The sequence below is a fragment of the Rissa tridactyla genome, chromosome 2 (assembly GCF_028500815.1).
Source record: "Rissa tridactyla isolate bRisTri1 chromosome 2, bRisTri1.patW.cur.20221130, whole genome shotgun sequence".
Classification (NCBI taxonomy): Eukaryota; Metazoa; Chordata; class Aves; order Charadriiformes; family Laridae; genus Rissa; species Rissa tridactyla.
In genome coordinates, this window is record NC_071467.1 from 31,969,222 (window position 1) to 31,990,978 (window position 21,757).

Below are 21,757 nucleotides of genomic sequence, written 5' to 3' on the forward strand. Positions count from 1 at the left end.
GCTTCATTTTGGTGGGATCTCAAGGCACGTTAAAAGGCTGTAATGTCCTGACAGTTGGATACGAGGCATTTTTTTAAATTTCTCAGTTTAGGTAGAGCTAATCTCACTTTGACTACTAAAATTTTATCAGTCTAGAAGTTAAGTATCAGTGGAAGTCATTTAGCCTTCTCCTGTGATGAGATCTCTCAGGTGGGATCCCGTAGATAGCATCCGGGTGAGTAAAAGCCTGTTTTTAGAGGTGTAAACATACAGAAGTTGGATCCCACTCTAAGTAGTAGTCTTGTTTTTTGTAAAAAAGTCCCACTTCTTCCTCAGCAGCATTTCACTGGAGACAAGCAGAGCATTGTGTTTTGCTGCTGCATATTTTGCAATCTTCTGTATTTTTATAAATTCAGGGTCCTTTGGAAACTGGAAGTAGCCTCTGGAAACGTACTATCTATCTATCTATCTGTTGTGTTTCATGGGCCTGATTCAAACACCAGTTTGAGAACAAGTATATTGCCATGGATTTTACAGGACTTTTAGGTCAGATGACAGAGCCAATCTCTGTGTGTGCCCACCTCCCAGGCTGGGGGGAGTTTCTCTGCTTCCATTATTATTACTTGAGTTTGCAAAAGGGTTGCTCAAAATGTTGTTGCACTGCAAAGACTGAAAGGGGACTTGGCGTGGTAGAATTACATAAACAGCAAAATGCAATTATTAACAGGCTGTGTTTAATATGAAACAGCATCTAGTTCCAGGAAAAGCAAAGCTATCAGGAGTAGTTGTGTCAGAGCTAGAAAACACTTCACAAAGACAGCTTTCATTTCTATATGCTCTAAAGTATGCAGTAATCGTGGTCTAATTACTTCACTGCAGCCAGAAAGCAATATGGGACATTGTGGGGGTGTGGGAAAGAGAATAATGCGCTACAATTAAGCTGTAATCTTTGGCATGGTCACTCATCAGATAAAGCTTTTTCTGCTCTCGCGTTCGAGACAGTCATGATTTGGCTGCTGAAGCCTGGGGAAAATATGTGGTGGTGTTCCTGGGAGCTGTTTCACAGAGGCTTCATTATCGGTTTCTTCCTCAGCAGCTGGCCAAGCCCAGCCAACGCTCCGCGTTTGCAGGCTGTGTCCGCAGCCCTCCGCTTTCCCCTGCTTGTGCTGGGGGGTTTTGTCCTGCTGGTAGTGAAACGGGGGGTGATGGTATTACCCACCGTGGGATGAATTTGTGAGCTTTAAGTTACCAATTTAAAAACCCGTTTGCTCAGGACTTGATTTATAATGGAAGATACCTTTGGCGTATGGTTTATACACAGAAAGACCTTGTGAATGTGGCAAATAAATGTGCTAGCTACGTGACAAGTTAGATGGATAATTATGCACATGCATTAACCCCAGGATGCAGACTGCGTTTCACTGGGACATAGTCACGTTCACATGCAATTATGCTCACCTTCCTTTGAAAATCCAGTTTTACGGTCTGCTAAGAAAACCTCACTCGTGACATCTCTTATTTTCTAAAATTCTCCGCCATTTTAATAGAAACTATTCCACTGCCTTGAAGCGAGCTCTTGGATTTCTACGCTTAATTGTTCTTACTGCTGTCCGGATTCTTTCCACTTTCCCAAATGTCTTTCTGAGGAGGAGAGGCAGCCTACGATGCAGGCTTGTGTGGAATTGCTAAAATTCTAGAAGGAGTAGAGAGGAGAGCATAGAAGGAGAAGTCGGGTCAAGTTTGAATATGTTGACCTGGAGGTGACCTGGTCTGACAAGGCATGAATGAGTTGATTGGAATATGAATGCAGACTGCGGTGTAAATCAGCGTTTACTGCTGCAAAGGCCTTTTTAATTTTTTCTGCAATGCCACAGATGGATGGTTTCAGAGAGATTTGGCTTCTCTTTCAGAGATGTTAAGACTTAGAAGGGGTTAAAAGTGACCGGTGGTTTGGGACTGTTCAGTTTTGGTTTTAGATCTGTTCAGTTTTAGATCTGTTTTTGAATTATAGAGCACACACATCCTTTGATAAGCCAGCTATGATTTCTGTAAAAGTAGATACAGTGGGGAATTAGATCAGAACCTCATTATTCTGCTGCTTCATAAAGCAGAAACATGAACTATTTTGAAGGCTTATGGCACGCACGGTCTCTGCAAAGCTCGTCTGACAGCCTGCAACAGCAGCACAGTCCATGTCAGTAATTCCTTCCAGAATCAGGCTTCCAGGACCAGGCTTTAATTATGTGCACATCTGGTCTCCTGCAGCAGTTCTTCACTGCTTGGAGTAGGACGTGTCTGTCTTCAACTGTTCTTGTTAAATGGGTACTGCCAAACCAAGCAGCTCAAAACACAACTGCACCAGAAGAGCTTTAATCTGGTCTTCTGGTCCTAGGAGAACCAGAAGGTCTCCTAGGAAAGGATTTGTCCTCATATAGTGCACAGGAACCCCAAAAGTGAAATGCAGGAGGTAGTGCATGAGAAAGGTGATCTTGGTCTCAGGTTTTGTGTAGCTCAGTACTGGATCTACACATAAACAGCTGGAAGCTGAAACAAGGCAATGCAGATGCAGAAACAGTAACATAGATCAGTCTTGCAACTTTTTTTTTTTTGCAGGGCATTTGGAGAAACTTCACAAGCGATGATCTGACTGATCTGGTTTTGCCGTTCAGCAGCGGGTAACTGAAAGCACTGGGAGCAGGAGGGGTGGGAAGAAGAGGAGGGCGGTGGGAGATGGAGTGGCCCAAGAAGGAGCCCTGTAACCAAAGCCCAGCACAGAGGCGAGCACGTGAAGCTCCCGGGCAGTGTCCCTTTTAGCCGAATACAGCCTGACAGCCCAGGACAGGGAGTCGCGATCCCGCAGCCCTCCCCGAAACTCTCCTGTCCTGTCGCATTTGGCTTCTCACATTCAAAGTCGCTCAGTTGTCAAAACAATTTCTTCCCTTGTCTACGCTCCATCTATAATTCATTAAGAAAAGCCGAGAGGTGAAGCTGTTGGCCTTTCCCACTCTTTCCCCTCTGGAAAGTGTGGGCCGAGTGTGGTTTGCAGCAGGACATGAATGAGCGGTTGTGAAACCCAGAAGCCAGGAGGAAGGCAGTGGGAGAGGGACACGCTGCCATCTCCTGCCCGGCCTCCCTGATCACCAGGGCATGGCGTCCGCCTCTCGCCAAGTACATCCCGTACGTGTTTCTTGCGAAGCACATCCTGTGCATGTTTCACTGTAATCTTGGGCAGATCTTTGCTCAGAAAATCCAGCTCAGACCCGAAACTCACTGGATCTGTCCGCTGCCAGGCTTCAGAGGAGTTCAGGTCTCAATCCAAGCTTTTCCTCAGTAGTTGAAATTGTCGCTCCACGTGCTCCCTAAAATTGCAGCCTATATCTTACACTCAAAACTGTTTCACCCCCAATACATCTTTTTTATTCTTCAGTTTGGCAACAAATCTGCACTTGCACATCCTAAACTCCCCTTGTCACCAGCTCAGGCTGAACTGCCTCAGCTCTGCTTTATCCCTGCAACAGCTGCAAGGAAAAATAACACATTATTCACCATGAAAGCGCGGGTCATGCAATGAAATATCCGTCTTTCTGAAACCGCAAATGTAATTGGGCATTTAAGTGCAATTTTGAGGAAATGGCTACGGGCAGTATTTGTCATATAGGTTCCACTAATGGCAAATATTGATGTCTAAAAAGCAAGAGAAAGTTCCCACAAGGAGGAGAAATTTTATTCAATATAGTGTAAGGATTAGTTTTCTGAACTGACAGTGGCTTTGAAATGTGAACGCAAACTGTGGTTTGCATTTTGCCTTAGATGAAATAACCCATTTTTTGACCCGGGTGTTCCAGGCCTGTCTCTGTGACTGTTTTTTAGAGTTCAGCATCACCAGCAACTTCTGTGGAGATTTCTGTGGAAAGGGGACAATAAAAGAAATCTTCATCTTAAAAGATCTTCACGTACGAAAAAAAAAAACACTTTTCAAATGACTGTTGTTCTGTCTCAGCGATGTCTCTCTGCAAGGTTAAACTGTTCGAGTCTGGCAGTCACTCAGGCGTGGTGGGAGGACTTTTTTCAAGCCCAGCAGATGAAAGGCCCCGGGTCAGCTCCATCAGCAACAGCAGGGATTGCATTTAGCTCTGAAGCACCCTCACAAGAGCCACAAGTCCCTGTCCCCAAACAGAGAGCTTCACCAGAGGGCAGCACAATATCGCTTTTTATTGTAAAAGCAGACTTTAACCATTTCAGCTAAGAGCTTTTTGACATTAGCTGCTTGTTGTTCCATAGTTATGATTGCAAATAAGTTTCCCTCTAAAGCTATCCGCTGACGCAGCTCTAAAATCCATTCTATTAGTCATACGTTAACATTTGAGTGCCCAGGCATTCACCAAGTGGCAGCAGAGGGAGTCCAGACCGTTGTACTTTCAGTGTAGCTCTGTGCCAGGTTTCTGCCCAGGGCTGGTCCAGCTGGGTGTTTGTCCAGCTTCAAGTATTTCAGAAGATCTCCTGTGTTAAAGGCACCATCCTGAGTGAATAGGATTTCAGCCGCATCGTTTGGGAGGCATTAAGCAGTAAGAGTAAGCCCTCAGATGGCATTTTGTGAGAAGGATTCACAGAGGGTGAATGTAGGCATGCTTTTTTGGTATTATAATTATATTTATGTCTGGTTGTCCTGTATGCTGAGCAGCTTCTAGGTCCTCAAGCACTTATGCCAAGCTTTCGCTGTTCAAGGAGCTAAGAGGAGTCACTGGTCACACCTTGCCTGCTCAGCTTCCCTCACGCAGGGCTTGATCTGTCATCAATCTGTTCCAATTTGTTACTCTGTTCTGCTTGCACAGGTAACTGGTGTCTCCTGCAGTTGCCTCGCCTGGTTGAATGCCACTGTACTTTTCTGACCTTTTCTGACACTTCTCTCTCTCTCAACTTACAGTCAAAGCTTTGGTATCTGAATTCTTGCTCTTTTGCTGTAAATTAACTACATTTTCTGTCCTTGCTCATTCTCTTTGCTCCATTTGGCTTCTGCCTGGTGGGATGTCTCATGTCTAGCTTCAATCCTGCACTTCACTCCTGCCATTGAGACGTAGGTCTCCCTTGGCTCACTCCCTCTGATCTCGCTCCTTTTTAAGCTCAGGCTCAACTCCATCCACTCCTGCTCATCCCAGCACTTCCTAACTCTGTACTGAAGTCTTCAAAGACCCAGCTTTTCCATGGGACTGCTCCCCATGCACCTTTAGCTTTCCTTAGCTCAAGTATTATCTTTATTTAAAGGCCAGCAGCCTTAAGAATATATGTGTAGAATAAAAGAACAACTTTTCCTACTGCATTAGCTTTTGGTACATTACTTAGTCTTCTGAGAGGAGAGTAGTATTGCTCTTCAGAGTAGCTATAAAATCATGAACTTAGTAGTATAAATAATTTAAATTATATCTTTCAAGACAATCTTGTGTCTGCTTTAAAAAAAACTCACATGTGATTCTGTTCTAAGAAAAACGAAAGATATTTTTAAATCCCTATTCTTTTTCTTATATTTTTCTTTGCCCAATATTTGGAAAAAGAAAAAAAAAGAAAAGAGGTTTCTTTTTCATTTGCATTCTCTCTTTTTATTTCTTAGGAAAACTAGAGAAGACAACAAAAACACTGAAAAAAGATTTGATTCAGTTTTCATTTTTTTCACGTTTCATTTTCAATTCATCCTTTTTTTCCAAGGAAGGAAGAAAATTATTATTTTTTAAAGGCAAAAGGATGGGGGAAAAAGAAGGCAAAAGATCTTTTAAGAACAATTTTAAAAGCTTTAGCAGGGCAGAAAAGGTCTTTGAAAATTCAAAGAAAATAAAAGTTGAAAAGAAAAATACTTTCTATTCAAAACAGTTAACAAAGGTTTGGAGCTAGTTAAGGCAGCCGGTGCGGTGTGCTTTGTAGTGTTTTCTGAATGAGGACAGTCCGTCCCCTTTACAGGAATCCATCCCACTGCTCGGTGCCCTTGCACCTCATCAGAGAGCTCTTTGCGGGCATTACACCAAGTTTTCTTCTGACTAAATCTGACTCCAGTTCTCTTAAGGCCTCTCCATTTCACAGTCAGTGATGTGACTATGACTCAGCGTAGAAATAACCCAAGTTTTGCTTTAAAATAGGGACGAGGAGAGCTGTATCAGATTCACACCTGGAAAATACATCATTTTTAGAGTGGTCTGCCATGGTTTTTAAAGGTTTAATTTTTCATGCTCTACCAAGATAACCACAGAAGCACATTGCTCGGCAGTGGTTGTCCCCAAAGAGCGATGGCTTTTTGGTGTCGGTGCTCAAGGCTACCAGTAAGATGTATCTGTGCTTTGGCAAGGTGTGTGACACCTACTCTTCCTATCCGCTGTATTTATGGGTTTGAGGTTTGTCTTTCCAGGATTGGCAACTTTTTCCATCTTTTGTGTGTTTCTTCCCATTTCAAGTTATTGCAATGCCATTAATATCTAAAAGGAAAAAAAAAAAAAACAAAACCAACCAAAAAAACCTTTTATCCACCATGGATAAGTTAGTAAGAATTGGTTCTTCTTGGAAGGTGTCCAGAAGTCTGATCCTGCTGCATGGTAGCACGCAATGAGCCTATTTTATGTAGGAACAGAAATGTTACTTGTAAGAGCTACCCAGTCGCAGAGTTAGGTTTCTTCTGCTGACTCGCCAGATCTCCTTTGACGTGAGTGGCCTTTTTCTGGAAATTAATCCTTTTTCTCGTAAGATTTTAATAACAAAATGCTGACATTGTGGTTTTTGATACAGATATGATATTAGTACCTCATTTAATTTGCTATTTCAAAGTGTGCTTCTGCTGCAAAGAAAAAAAATAAATACGTACATACATATTTCATATATAAAAATATATATGTGAAAATATATGTATAAAATTAAAGTAAGTCTTAGTGGCTTTAGACATTATTCAGTCTTATTTTTCTGCTACGTTTTTGTTCCCAAAAGATGACTGCTCATTTCTTAGCTATTGTATTCCATTTCAGTGCTTATCAATCTTGAAGTCTGGCTGAAAGTCTGTAAATAGACTCTGCGTAACCTATCCCTAAATTATGGAGAACTTGATATCTTCAGCAGTGCAGAATGAAAGACTTCTTTTTAATTTTGCCATGTCAACAATGTATTACATCAAAAATACGTATAAAATTTTAGAATATATTGAATACCAAAACTGATCTATTGTAAATGCCGTTTCCCCGGGATGTTTCTCCAGGGGCTGCTGTGCTGTAGCCGAAGTTGTGTTTATTCAAGTTCTTAAAAACCACTCTGTCTACTTTTCTCATGAGTTGTTTTCTTAGACTCAGGTGGGGAGAAGCAAAAAAAGAAAGTTCAGTAGTATTACTCTCCAGACATGCTATTAAGAAAATAAGCGTTTCACAAAGAAATGATATTAGATCTGATCTGCTGCGAGAAAGGGTTTTGTGGTATTACTTTCAAAGATTTACCTACCTTTTTTGTCACTGTACTTTAATCACCGAATCATGTGGAGGCAGGAGACGTTGAGAGGGAGGGAGGTAAACGTCTCCTGCATCTCTGGTTTTGGCTTCCTAACCTTGCAGAAGTTGGTTTGGAAAGCTCACTTTTCAATGCAGTTAACAAATATCACTGCAAACCAGACTACTCTGTGCCTCAAAGTGGATTTATAAACTTTTTCCTCAAAACACAAGTACACAGATACTGAGCTACATTTTCTTTGTGTTGAGATTGTAGATCGGTAACAGCTTGCATTAACATTTGACAAGGTTTGTTCTATGTCACCGTCAGAAATGTAGCTGAAAATCTCTTTGGCTGGCTGGCTGGTACTGGAAACTGGTTTTTTGCCAGATCTGGATTTGAGAATCTATCCTGACAGATTTGTAGTTGTCAGATTCATTCTCTTCAAAATTTATATTCACCTCTCATGGTGGTTTTTCTTTTTGCAGAAACAGAAGGTGCACGCAGCACAGATGCCAGCCTTCTCCAAGGAATAACCTCTTCATCCCCAAGTGACGCCAGCTCCTGCCAGTACCATGGGGCCAGAGGGTGGTTTCGTAGGCAGCGGCCAGGTCCACGTTGTCCTGTGGGGAAGTTTGGCAGCCATGACAACGCTCTTGTTCCTCACCTTCCTCATCTTCCTCTGCTCCAGCTGCAACAGGTAAGGCTCAGGAGCTCAGCAGGCAGCAATGGTTCTTCAGTCAAGTAGAGTGGGGATTGAAATAGCTTTGCTAATAACTAGTTAGCAAGAAATACTGAGGACTTAGGCACACAAATAAAAAAAGTACAGTACAAATTCTGCTTTCAGAGCAAACTTGAATTTGCACAGTTCTGTTCATTCTAAAATCTAAAATTTATTATTTTTTTCTTTTGCTGTGAAGGAAAAACACTTGTGTTTGTTTGCTAGGTGCTTGCTCCTCAGCTGAAGCCTGGAGCGCGGGGGACACTGGCTGTGAGCAGATCACACCACTAACCTCAAACTGAGAAAAGTGGGCCAAACAGGACCAAAAATGTTTAGGTAAAAAGGAAAGGAAAACAATTTCTATATACGTCAGCTTAGCTTTGGCCATTCCTGAAAACCAGGGAATTGATCCTGCTGTTCAAGCCAAAATGAGTAAGAATCAGTGATACTAATCAATGTCTTGTACTCATACCTTATGCTTACTTTCTTCTCCATAAGAGGGTTCAATTTCACCAACACAGGCACTTCTACCGACTTGATTTATTCACATTTCAAGGCCGCTTCATGGCACATAAGCTGAGCCCCGCTGGTTGCACAGGGGAGCTGGGCAGCTTGCCCTCAGTCCAGGGCACCCTTCCACCAGCTCAGACCAGTCAGGTCCTTCACTATGAGGAGCAGCACAGTTCAATCAGCCAAGCGTAAGGCAGAAGAAACACCTATAACACATAACTCAAAAAACACCTATCCATAACTCAGTACAGCAGCAAAATCTTTGGTTTGGGCCCCTATGCCTGTAGGAGCATGTTCTTGCATCTGTTCAGCGCTGTGGGCATCGAGGAAGTTCTGCGGACATAAAATACACTACACTGGCATAAGATGTGTCTACAGTGGAAGGCCCTGGTTTTCAGCAGGATTTCTCCAATGCTCACATTGCAAAAAAAATGCTGTGGGCAAGACCAGACCCCCAAAGTTAGTTGGAACGCTAAAAAGCATAAGTTGGAACTTGTAATTTCATGTGTTTCAGGAGAAACGCCTTTTTAAGCTGTTAGGTGACATGTCAGCATCTTCCTATTCATCAGTTTCCTGTGATACCTGTGTAAAAATAGTAGAAATATGTATTTTTTTATTTATTTAAAAGCATAAAAGCTATTTTAAAAATCCTTAAGCCCACAAACATGCCAGATGGTTTTTGTCAGAGTTAGGTTGACGGTTGGACTAGATGATGATCTGAAAGGTCCCTTCCAACCTAGGCGATTCTATGGTTCTATGATTCTATGTTTTGTCTCGTAACACTCCAGTCCTTGAAACATCTCTAGCAAGGTGTTTTTAAAACAGACTCCAACCACTGAATACGTCTTTGCCATTACAAAGCTACATTGTCAGAAAGTGTCTGGTGATGCTTTTAAATAAATTCTTGTGTTGCTAGTCTGGATGCAGTATCTTTTCATTTCAGGTCATTCTGTAGGGCAGGTTGTTTATGCATAAATGCAATTATGTAAAATTTCTTCCTAGCTTACTCTTCAAAAATGGTTGAGGACACGGAAAACTGAACAAAATCTGTTCTTTCTGAAATGTCAGAGTCAGAAAAACTTCCAGAGAGGAAATTAAGTATTTGTAAACTTTAACCCTTCTCTGCATTGGTGCAGCCTTACTTAGCTCTGTTTTCTTATTTCCTAATTAGGCAGAATTTTAACAGTTGCTAGTGTAGGAAGTGCGCTGCATCGCAGACTTTAGAAGAAGCACGGATTTCATATTGTCAAAGTTTTCTCACCTTTTTACTTGCCCTTTCGTCTAGGGGAAGGACTATTATTATAGTAAGCTCGTAGTTTATTACAGTATTTCAGAGTACGAGCTGTATTTCCAAAATGGTAAAAACTGGAAACGTGATCCATACTTTGAGTCCTGTGAAGTACCCGGTGAAGCAGGATTCATTTTAAAATGAAGGCCTCTGCTGCTATGAAATTTGTAGGCCTTCTTAAACTGCTCATGCTTACTATTAATTATATTTAGCATCCTGAGTGGGAGTAGGCTGTATTTTGTGGGGCTTAATTCTTCATAGGATGAACACCTGTTACTGACGCAGTTTAAGGAACTCTCCGGGTAGTCTGTCACCAAAACATGTATTTCATCATATATCTCTGAGCATTTCAGATATGAATAAGTTGAGGACAATAGTATTTTTATTATCATCAGTTACTCCTTACTGTGATCTCACACTGACGGAGACAAGGGTTCGTGTGTGTTTGTTGTACCTCTTCAGGTATGTTTATCACCACCCTGCCTCGGTGGTGACTGTACACAGAGGTCATACCAGTCCCTGTAATAATTTTCAGTTATTCTATTTTCAATATTATTCTGAATCACAGTTCTGTTCCCTGCAGGTGTGTAAGGCCTATTAATGACTGGCATTTGTATATTAGCATAATCTGTAGTAACAGTTCATACGTCTTTTTCATTAAGGGAAAAGAAGGCCAAACATCAGAACGGAGATCATGAAAATCTGATGAATGTGGTAAGTATTTATTTCTGGCAGCTTGTGTCTGTCTTGTGGTTGGTTTGTACCAAGCTCCTTGCAAAATACCGCAGATTGGAAAATAGCTCAGGAATTTGGAGATGGCTGCGCAAAGGAAACTTTAAAAGCAGCAGAATAGGAAGAAGAGGAGAACTTGTGTAGACCCCGATAATCTGCACTTTCTCAGTGCTCTTCCTGCCACCCTTGTACTGCAGATCTCCTGCCTTTCTTTCACTCCCTTTGCAGCGCGGTGTCCCCTTTGTCAGCTGCTGTCTTCTCACGGGTCATGGCCATGGTATATGTCTATTACCATAAAGGTTGGAAGGGAGATCACTCTGGGCATATTTGTATTTATTTGTTTTAACTTCTGTAAACACAGGCACCTAAATCTTTGAATATAGCTGTCACGGTTTGACTCTTCTGCCAATAATACCAGTGAGTCAGAGCTCCCGAGAGCAGAATGGAATTCATCGCCTATCTATTTATGCAAATGTTTATTCTGATCCAACAGTGATTAGATCTCACTAATTTGTGTTGCAGCCTTCCGACAAGGAGGTGTTCAGCCACTCCATCACAAGTTCGGCTACAGAGCCCCCTCCGAGCAGCGACCAGAACGGGGCACTCAGCAATGGCGAGGGTGAGCACTGCAGCCCCTGGGAGCAGGGGGGTGAACCAGCGGCGCCGACCCCTTGCTCACAGCTCCCGCATTACCTGCACAGTGGTGGTCCCTCGAGTCGGAGGTTTCTAGCCGTCATTGGCTTTCCAAGCACGCAGTCACGCCATTTGTCTGAACACCCTGCGTTCCCCTCTGCTCATCTCTGGAGGTCTGACGCCAGATCAGCTGCCGCATCCCAGGGCGGTGGTCAGGCACGCAGCTCTCTGGAGGGCAGTTAGTCCTCTTCGCACAGGACATCATTCGCACCAAACTTAATGATCAAGTTAAAAAAAGCAGTAAGCACGTTTGCCTTGCTCGGCAGTCAGTAGCCCATCCCATGGAGATGTTGGCGTTTTAGGCTGCATCTCCACTTCCCTGCCGGGTGTTCTTTGGCACAGCCCTGCACCCCGGCTCCCAGTTCTCCCCACCAGCCAACACTGGGAAGGTGCTAAGGTCCTCCTCTGGGCCACCAAGCTACACCTGCAGATTGACCAGGCCACAGAATCATAGAATGGTTTGGGTTAGAAAGGACCTTAATGCTCATCTAGTTCCAACCCCCCTGCCATGGGCAGGGACACCTCCCATTAGACCAGGTTGCTCAAAGCCCCATCCAGCCTGGTCTTGGACACTTCCAGGAATGGTATCCATAGCTTCCCTCAGTAGCCTGTTCCAGGGTGTCACCACCCTCACAGTAAAGAATTTCTTTTTAATATCTAATCTAAATCTCCCCTCTTTTAGTTTAAAACCGTTACCCCTCATCCTATTGCACCACTCCCTGATAAAGAGTCCTTCCTCATCTTTCCTGTAGGCCCCATTTAGGTACAGGAAAAGACTGCGGCGTTCCCTAATCTCGGCCAGCTACCGAGTTGGGATGTGACCAGAAGATGCAGTTGTACCTTGGAGCTTCACTCCTGGAGGCTGTGGAAATATTTCAGGTCCTCCTCCGGGGACTACAGCTTTGGATCAGTCCCATGATGTGTGAGGCTGTCGCTTGTATTTTTGTATTTTAGAAAACAGGCAACATAAATAGGCTTCCTTTATTTTCCTTAATCTTTGCTTTGCTGAATGCTCAAAATGATTCACAGTGAAGTATCACTGGAAAATATCTTACTCAGCTGCACCTAAAAATAAACTCAGTCTCAGCTCAGAGCCGCCAGGAGCCAACTGTTGTCTCCACACCAACACCATGGGCTGCTCTCCTCATCGCCTACCTCCTCATCTCACTGTGCGGCCAGAGGCTAAGCTGCTCAATATTTACCCCTCAGAGACAAGTATCCAAAGGGATTTTTAAACTTTTTTTTTGCAGGTAATCGCTGCTCCCGTCCGTGGGCTTGTTGCGCATGTAGGCATGTGGGTCACGAAGGGACTCGATGCGCAAATCCCTTCATAAGGGAAGCATTTCTCTTTGCCACAAGTCACCATACGCACAGCTGTCAAAGCTACTACTAAAAGGCGCGCTGTCAACCAGCAGATACTGTCTGATATTACTCAGCTTACACTCTGCACAACAACCCTTCTGAATAGCAGGCACCAATGTGCTTTAATTTCTTATTTATACTTTGGGCGTTCTTTTTGTTAATAGTTCTGTCTTGTGCTGTTTCTGCTAGTCTTTTGAGCAGGGGCAGGGCTATGGAAGCAGCACCATCAAATGGCGGTGGTTTTTTTCCTTTACCCAGCCTGCCAGCATTGTGTTTATCTGTGCCAACCCCTTATCTACACCAACCCCTTCTGTGTCACTACCCATAACCACAGCAGATGGAACTGTGAGCTCTCATCACTTTTGATTATCCCTCCCCAAGGCGGAATGGGGTGGGTGCTCTCTGGGGCCTGTGGCGGTGCTCTGCACAGCACAGAAATCCCTGAGAGCAAGCACCAGAAGGTGAAAACATGTTCCAGCTTCTCCAGGCTGGTTCCTGATGTTCCTCAGGAAGTCTGCAGGCATCCTGGGTAGTGACTAGGACACCTCGAGTCCTAGGACACTTCAATAGGGCACTTCCTCCTATTCCATCTATTCCTCCCCAGTTTTATGCAGGAGCCAAGTGAATGGAGAAGGATGTTTTCCTTTTCTTCTCCTCCCGTCTCCCATTCAGGCAGGGATTACCAACTCACACCTCCAGGTCCATCCTGAGTTTTGCTGTCAGGGAAAGGCTCCCTCGGGGTGCTGACTGCAGGAGTCTGCATGCCCTGAGCACAGGAGAAAGAGACGTCCATGACAACGACCAAATCGAGGGTAGTGATTGCTTCGGCAACGCTTTATGTCATCATGTCAAACACACAGAAAAAAATGGAAGAATGGGTTGATTTTGCTGAGAGAGTACCATAGGAACTAAGAAAAGTAAAGCTATTCAGAAGTGATTTTTCAAAGAAATGGTGTCACATAAAGTTACATACGATATACTACCTGAAACATGCCTGTATGTGCCCATGTATACATCCCTGAATGCAGGCAAATGTCATATGGGTGCACTTTACAATGAGAAGTCCCATACATTTCAGTCCCCTCTAGAGACACTGATACGTGACCCGCTTCTGGGCCTGAAAACAACATGTTCTGCCTAACACTACTTTCTGAAGTCTAGTCTTCTCTTTTGTGCATATGGCTGGCTCGTTAGTAGGTTGTCAACCTACATTATGTGCTGCGAGACTAAGAGAAGTATGGCATAGCCTCCCAGCAAGGAGCTTCTGGCGTAGCCTGCAGTGAGGCTGACTGCGGCAGGGCTGAGCGAGGTGCGATTCAGACAAGAATTTGGCCGGCATGTTAAAACGAGGTGAGGGCTGGGTAGGGACGAAGCAAGAACACTCTCCTTTTTGATTCCAAAGGACAGGGAAATGGAAAGAGGAAAGAAAATGTAACAAGGCTGTTTTTAAAGGCACTTGGTTCAAGGCCTCCCACCAGCGTCGCCCATCTGAGAGTACTGAGCAGCCTGTAAGCATTCAGTATAACCGAGTACAGCTGAACATCAACACACACCTGCACCTACCCACGCATCCCTTGTTCTCACTGTGAATGCTGTTGCTATATAATGTGACTTGGGGGTGCACAGAGTATTTAAGGTGTTGTGAGAAAGATATTTTAACAGTAGAGCGCAGAAATCTCTGTAACTGAAACCTCGAGGCTACAAAGACGATTAGGGGACTGGAACACCTCTCTTATGAAGAAAGGCTGAGGGATTTGGGTCTCTTCAGTTTGGAAAAAAGAAGACTGAGGGGGGATCTTATCAATGCTTATAAATACTTAAAGGGTGGGTGTCAGGAGGATGGGGCCAGGCTCTTTTCAGTGGTGCCCGGGGACAGGACAAGAGGTAATGGGCACAAACTTGAGCATAGGAAGTTCCACCTAAACATGAGGAGGAACTTCTTTACTTTGAGGGTGGCAAAGCACTGGAACAGGCTGCCCTGAGAGGTGATGGAGTCTCCGTCTCTGGAGACATTCAAAATCTGCCTGGATGTGTTCCTCCCCAACCTGCTGTAGGTGACCCTGCTCTGGCAGGGGGGTTGGACTAGATGACCTCCAGAGGTCCCTTCCAACCCCTGCCATTCTGATGATTCTGTGATAAACAAAAAGCATGATGACCACTAGACACTTATGGGCATTCGTATTGTTTATAATTTTCAATGAGACGCAAAACCAAAGTGATGTAGAGAGTACCAAATCGCATTGACCTTATAGTTACGCATTTGTTTTAAATACTTATTTATAATTTTCTCTAGTACTCTCAGAGGACAGCACAACTGCCTGTATCCAGCCTTATGAAGAAGTACAGACATCCGTCTCTGATCTGCTAGATCCACAGGATAGTCTTGGAAAGTCTATAAAATGTCACCAGAGCCGGGAATTACCCAGTATTCCGCCTAACACCACCATGGAAACCATCATCTCAGCTAGAAATGCAGAAAATGATCAAGGTCTTGGAATGGAAGGGCCTTACGAAGTCTTGAAAGACAGTTCCTCTCAGGAGAACATAGTTGAAGACTGCTTGTATGAAACTGTGAAGGAAATTAAAGATGTTGGAGCAGTAGCCAGCATGGAAGGGAGCTGTAACAGCAAATCAAAGGCTTCGCTGATGGTTTCTGAAGGTCAGAATCAGATTCCTGAGTGCAGAATTGAATCAGCAGAATACGCATCTGTTGACCGAAATAAAAAAAGTCGCCAAAGTGCTAATTCAGAAAGCCCTCTTGACAACACACCAGATGTAGAGGATGAGCTTCCCCCTCCAGTACCCATGAAACTTCTTGATGAAAATGAAAATGTGCAAGAAAAAGAAGTGGAAGAAGAAGAAGTGACAGAAGGAGCAAGTAAACCAGAGAAGGTAAATACTGCAAATACTTGTCCTTGTCAAACAGCCAAATAATGATAGAGAACATATGGGTGAGAGAGGATGGGTTTTTTAATAACAAAAAAATGCCAAAAAACCCCATCAAACACTCAAGGTGATGCAAGACTGTGAAATATGAAAATGTACAGTATAGAATTTGCATTATAGGCATGTACTCACTCTATTGCAGCCTGTATTTTGGATTGCTGCAGCATGCACTTTATAAGGTTTCCCCCAAATATTATGCAGAAATTGCACAGGAGGCCTCTGCTTCTTCGTTTAACGGTATTACACTTGTGGAAGCTATTGAAAGAGGTATCCAGTATCTCTGTCAGCGTCTGTATCTTGTTCAGAATCCCCCCCCTTGCGTTTTTGCTAATGAAACCTCAATTTACAAAAAGAAGGGCCCATTCTTGGTGGGTGCCCTAACCTCAGATGTGCCTCCTTTGTTGGGACACCTTGATTTAGCTGTGCAAGTGTTAGGCATCTGTTCAAAGCCCCTCGTCTCGTCTCTCTCTGTAGGGGAGAAGGACAGAAAGAGAGAGAGATTGCAGCTGTAGGCTTTTATATTTGTCATATTCTGTATGTCCCACATAAACAGAGTAATGGATTTCTGCCTGCTGAAATCACGGCCAAAAGTTATGTTTTCTCAGCAGCTTGTTCTTTCTCCCAGCCTAGGGACAAGTTAGTGTGGAACTCCTTGAAAAATAGCATGACATTTTCAACAAGTTATTTTCCCGTTTTTAGCTTGTCACCAGAATTAATTTTAAGGATGCTTTCGCGTCATTGCACAGAGTTTTCATAAACCGTTGAGTTTGCATTTTTCAGAACTAGTTTAGATAGCTTATTTTTAATTGCGAATGAACTGTGATTTTAGCAGGTTAATATAATTTTTGTGTCTGAGTCATCAAGTAATATTAGGTATGGATGAAAATTTCAAAAAAAAACCCCTTCAGATGCGATGTGACGTTTTAATGTAAACATTTACCTGAAAAGTCATAGCAGAGCTGAGGTGTCGTTACTTGTTTCTGCTTGTTCTTTTATTTGAAATATTTCAGTAATCCAGGCAAAGGGCAGAAAAATACCTTGTTAAATAACTGCCTAACCGTGTAACCTATAAAGCACAATAAAGTCAAAATGAATGAACTGACGACTCTTCATAATATAAAAATTGTTTATCATCTGGACTCTTCAGTGCACATTCTCACAAATAACGAGCTCGTTAAGTAAAAAATTAAGATGTGATTGTCAGCAATAATCCACCAACACTCCCCCTTCCCAAATTCAGGCCATATGTAATTTCTAATTAAACTTTTAGCGAAACAGCTTTCTGTAACAGTGACATTTTTCCTACCAGGTGTGAAAAGACTTGCAGAAAATCATTGTATTTCCCAGGCAGCGATACAAAGGAAGAGCGTTTGCTGCTCTGTAGCTCCCCAGCACACCGTGTACATAGTGCCAGTGACTGCAAGGAGTGGGAATTGATTAAAATGGTTCAGGTTTTGAAGGATTAATCAAGAGATGACACATGCAGTCCCCTAAGTGCCAGAAAAAAAAAGGTGTTTGTCTAATTAAAATTTATTCAGAGCTAAAGCCATCCCGAGTTAAAGCTTTCCGCAGCATCAGATCATTCCCGCGTTGGCTGCTAGGTACATGCATTATGCATGGAAGCGTGCGCCTGTCCTGTCCTTGAGAGCTACAGCTGCAGCAGAGTTGGAAATGGTAATTGATGGAATATATAAATGTCATTATTGTTGGCATTGTGCGGGGAGGGGGTTGCAGGATTGTTTTTCTGTTGTGATGATGATAATTTTCCCCTCTGTTTTGCTGCTTCAAACAATGCAGAGCAATGCCTGTTTTTTTCCAATGTAGCAACCAAACCCAAGAAGTTTATGGAAATGTATGTTATATTGATAACTCTTTCAGTTAAACAGACTCCATAGGTGTCTCTTTTCGCTTCCTCTCTTGTGAGGCTCCTTAGCTGCCTTGCTTAACATGACATCCCTATCCCAAACTTTTCAACCTTCAGCCCTGACCCTGATGAAGAGGGAGGTTCGGCATTAAGTTGCGCCAAGTCTCTCTCGCTACAATTACGCTTTGCTTTAGTAGGGCACAAAGAAGGGGGCTGCTTGTGTTACTGACACTTGTACCTGCCAACAGACAGAGAACAGACCGTGTCCACCCTGTAGAAGAGGCTGGCCAGAATGATCGCCAGCCCCTGGCAGTTCCTGAAGCACACTCATTTGGGAGAGGACTAGGTGGACCAAGCCAGAGACGGTTCTAGTACATAACAGTATGAAAAGGATAAAGGATCCTTTCAAGAGCCAGACATGCGATAAACGGGTGAAAATTAATTATCTAAATTGGTTGTTGGCCATGACCCAGCCAAATCCTTTGGAAGGTTTTGGTGAAGAAAGACACCGTGATTAGAGCTTGGGCATAGTTCTCCTAATAAAACTGGAGAAGCAGAATAGCTTTTCTTTAGCTCTTCCTTTTTAATTAAAAAAAAAGGAAGCATGGATCTCCTTTTTCACCCAGGTCTTTCCAGAGTGAGCGCTGGTGGTAGAAATGCTCTCTCTGTGTACATTTGGCTGCTGCCATCTGATTTCAGATTTGGGCAGCCTGAGGATGGGCAAAGCATCTCTTAGAAATGCACCAGAGGAGAATGGTCGTCTTGTTCTGGTACCCGAGTCAGGAGCAGCAGCTGAGCCAAAGAGCAAAAAATCAAATGCTGTCAAAGAACAAAAGGGAAGTGGAAGGCAAGTAGGGACGCATGCTGTTTGTTTTGCTGCTGTCGAGGTTTCGAGAATAATTTATAATATTGCTAGGTACGAAATGTTTAGGAGCAAGTATTTTTTTTCAGTTTCCAAGATGACAATATCCTTCAAAATTGATATGGTGCAGGTTTCACATTTAGAAGAAAGAACGCTAGGTCCCAGGGAAACAAGAACCGGATTGCTAACACCCTGGGGTATTCGTCAATACTCGAGTGGGAAACTGTAGAAGGGGTCCTGCCACGCAGTGCTTACAGGCACGCTGATGACAAAATAACTTCACAGAAGAGTTCTGCAAGCACGTGTTTGTTTTAATGTGTGAGGATGAAATTAATAACTTACTCCTCAACACGAAAAATATCCTGCAAATAAGAAAGACTAAACTGAGCTGCTGTAGTGAAACAGATCTAAAGATCTAATAAAGAGCCAAAATACGTTTGAACTTTGCCTTTTCCCTTTTTTAATATTTATTTTTTTGGTGAGTAAACAAACCACAAGTTAAAGAGCATATTCTCCATCGGGTGAGAAAGAAGCAAGGGGGTTGTTAGGTGCGAGAGAAGCCCCTTGGGGAGCAGCAAGGGGACTTCAGTGCGCTTTGGGTCAGGGTCTTCATCAGATGTGCCCCAGGGGTTTGAAGCTTGGTATTTACCAGAAGTAAAAACACCAAGAAAAATGGAAGTAGGAAAAAATCTGTTGTAATGAGGCTCTGTGGAAAAAAAAGTCTTGTGTGTCTAGTATGTGCCTGGAAGCAATTTTTGATTGACTGTGATAAAAATAGGTCTACTGCTCCACCTTGGTCTGCACTGGAGGAAGTCTGAAGTATTTTAGGTGGAGAATTTGCATGAAACTCCAAAATACGGCCCGTTACAAACGCTGCTGGAAGTCTCCCTCTGAATCACTGTGGAGCAGGAGTCCAGCACAACCTTCTCGCCCCATGGCGGGGAGGAGTCACACGGCCGCTGTGAGGCAGACAGGGTCTTTGTTGCCATAAAGGCCCTAAGACATTTTTCATAAGAGCAAAATGCTTTTCCCCTCGTGTTTCATGACCAAATTTCAACATGACGCTTTACATGCTTGAAGTTAAGACCTGATACCAAACCAAGCCCTCCATCCTTTAGTAACTTTGTTATGTGAACGAGATCCAGCCGGATGCTTTGAGGGTCGAGCTGCCCATCTCAGGGTGGGCTGCATCAGGTCTTTTCCGTGTTGGTGGTCTCAGCAGTTGTGTGGCACCTCTGCAGAGCTGCTGCGTTGCATGGGGGAGCAAGACACAGCACCTCCCTTGCAGCACTTCCATGACCACTGAATGAAGGATAACAATCGTCAGGAAGGTGCCAGTTGAGTACTGTTCTTTTGTCATCTAAAAGCATATCTGAAAATCACATGGAAGGCCAACTAGTGCATCACAGCAGCTGACTTTTAATTGTTCAGAAGCCTTTGCAGACTCATTCTTGCTTCATTAGAAGTGTAAAGGCAGGGATACAGCAAAGCAGAGTTTGTTTTAACCATTATATCATTTTTACCCTTTTCAGGTCAGGACAAGAGCAGATACATTAAAAAGCTCTACTAACCTCAGGGCTGTTATCTCCAGAGATGTACTCTGGGTATTAGGGATATTAGCTACGTAAAATGGGACTAGTGAGCAAATGACCATAAAATGTAACGTATTGATTGTAATGGGAGGGTTTTATTATAGGTTTCACACTGTTGACTGGTAATGAGACTTTTTTTTTCCTTCTTCCTTTCTTCCTTTTTTACAGAGGCTTAGTTCGATGTCTTACAAGTCTCGAGAGGAAGATCCATCTCTTACAGAAGATGAGGTAGGTTTCTTGCCTGAAATTCAATAAGTAACTAGAGACCTTTTTTCAGGCAGAAATTAGCATAAGCTCTGCATGACTAAGCAGGATCTAAGAAAGGTGAAATTTGTCTGAAGGGAAAATGAAAGCCAAAGGTTCTCTGCACAGAATTTGTACTACCACATTCCTAAAATCAGAAGTATTCTAGCACATGGCTGTATCAGGCCAATAGGTTAAAAAATGGTGTCAGAAAATAATGGGAGGCCACAATTAACTGATCGTTAGGGCAGCTTCTTGATTTGGCTGACGAGCTAATCAGCAGCCTTTTGAAACATGCTCCACCTTCCCCATGCAACAAAGTGTTCGGGGCTCCGGGAAATAAATGGAAGCACAAAAAAAGTGCTAGAACATAAACTGTCCCTTAAAATGTCCGTTAGTCAAATAAATTGAGGAGACTGAAACAAAGACAGAAAAGTTAAATAGAAATAAGGTTGCCTGTGATCATCTCCAATACACCCGTGCAATTTATAAATACATTCCCCGGACATAAAAGTAAACACAAACTTGGCAATGAGCTGTGTGAGCTAATGCTTTCTGCTGGGAGAAGCGCTCCCAGTCATTAATGAATAAATCGATCCTTGAACTGGGTTCACGTAATTTAATGCTGGAAAGGGTTGAGTATGGCTGAGCAGAAAAGCCACTGTTTGGTTGGTTGGCTGAAATCAATAAAAAGTAACACGTATTGCCATCTGCGATTGGATGTCTCTCTTTATTAAAAAAAAAAACCAAAAGCCAACAACCAAACAGAATTTACAGAAGCAATTTGGTTCATCTACATCAGTCAGTGTTGCTTAATGGCAATGGACATTTTCATGCCAATCTAGTATTTTAATTGGGTTGATATAGATCCAGAGTGGCCTTGCGTGCTTGGGAAAGACTTCAAATGTAACGGAAGAGCTATGGTGCAATTGCAATATTAGGTACCAGAGAAGCAGTGCAGGGAATTTCAGCCCTGTGCAAGGGGTAGTATCCACTCAGACTGGAAAAGGGAGTCACGAGCGGCCCCCTGTGCTCGGCACCAGCCCCGGCGAGCCCTGAGCGGAGGGGACGTGTGTGGATGTGGGCTTCTCCTTCTCCTCTTCATTGAGGGCCACCTTCATACACTTGTTTAAGCATAGCACCTCCTCAGAGGGGATTTTTAGAGGTAGGATGGAGACTCCGGCTCCCTCTTTTGTCTTTATAGTAAGCTGAGCCTTCAGTTCTGATACGCTGTGACTGAGATGCAGCTCCTCTTTTTAGGCAGAGTTCAGTCAACACAACAGGCCTCGCATCGCAAGATTGGCACTGATTATTTGATATTTTCTGGTGTGGGTAATTTACCTCCTGATTTTTAATGTTCTCTTCACGTGACTTGGTGACTTGGTCCTGCCTATAAATAAAACAAGTAACTACTCTCCTATTGGGATGTCTCTAAAAGCAGAAAAGTAGCCACTGCCATTAAAAATAATAATTTTAAAAACCCCAAGGATCAAACAGCATCCTTCTCCTACATTACAGC

General features: G+C 43.3%; 1 protein-coding gene across 7 annotated transcripts in view; it reads left to right on the forward strand.

Annotated features, from left to right (window-relative positions):
* Positions 1 to 21,757, forward strand: part of PAG1 (phosphoprotein membrane anchor with glycosphingolipid microdomains 1) — a 117,052-nt gene that overhangs the window by 85,485 nt on the left and 9,810 nt on the right. For all 7 annotated transcript variants that reach the window (XM_054193220.1, XM_054193223.1, XM_054193221.1 and 4 more), the window contains 5 exons: positions 7,914 to 8,125; positions 10,607 to 10,658; positions 11,199 to 11,295; positions 15,025 to 15,623; positions 20,164 to 20,223. In XM_054193220.1, coding sequence (XP_054049195.1) covers positions 8,001 to 8,125; positions 10,607 to 10,658; positions 11,199 to 11,295; positions 15,025 to 15,623; positions 20,164 to 20,223 — 933 coding nt within the window. In that variant the 5' untranslated portion in view covers positions 7,914 to 8,000. The remainder of the gene's footprint in view (positions 1 to 7,913; positions 8,126 to 10,606; positions 10,659 to 11,198; positions 11,296 to 15,024; positions 15,624 to 20,163; positions 20,224 to 21,757) is intronic.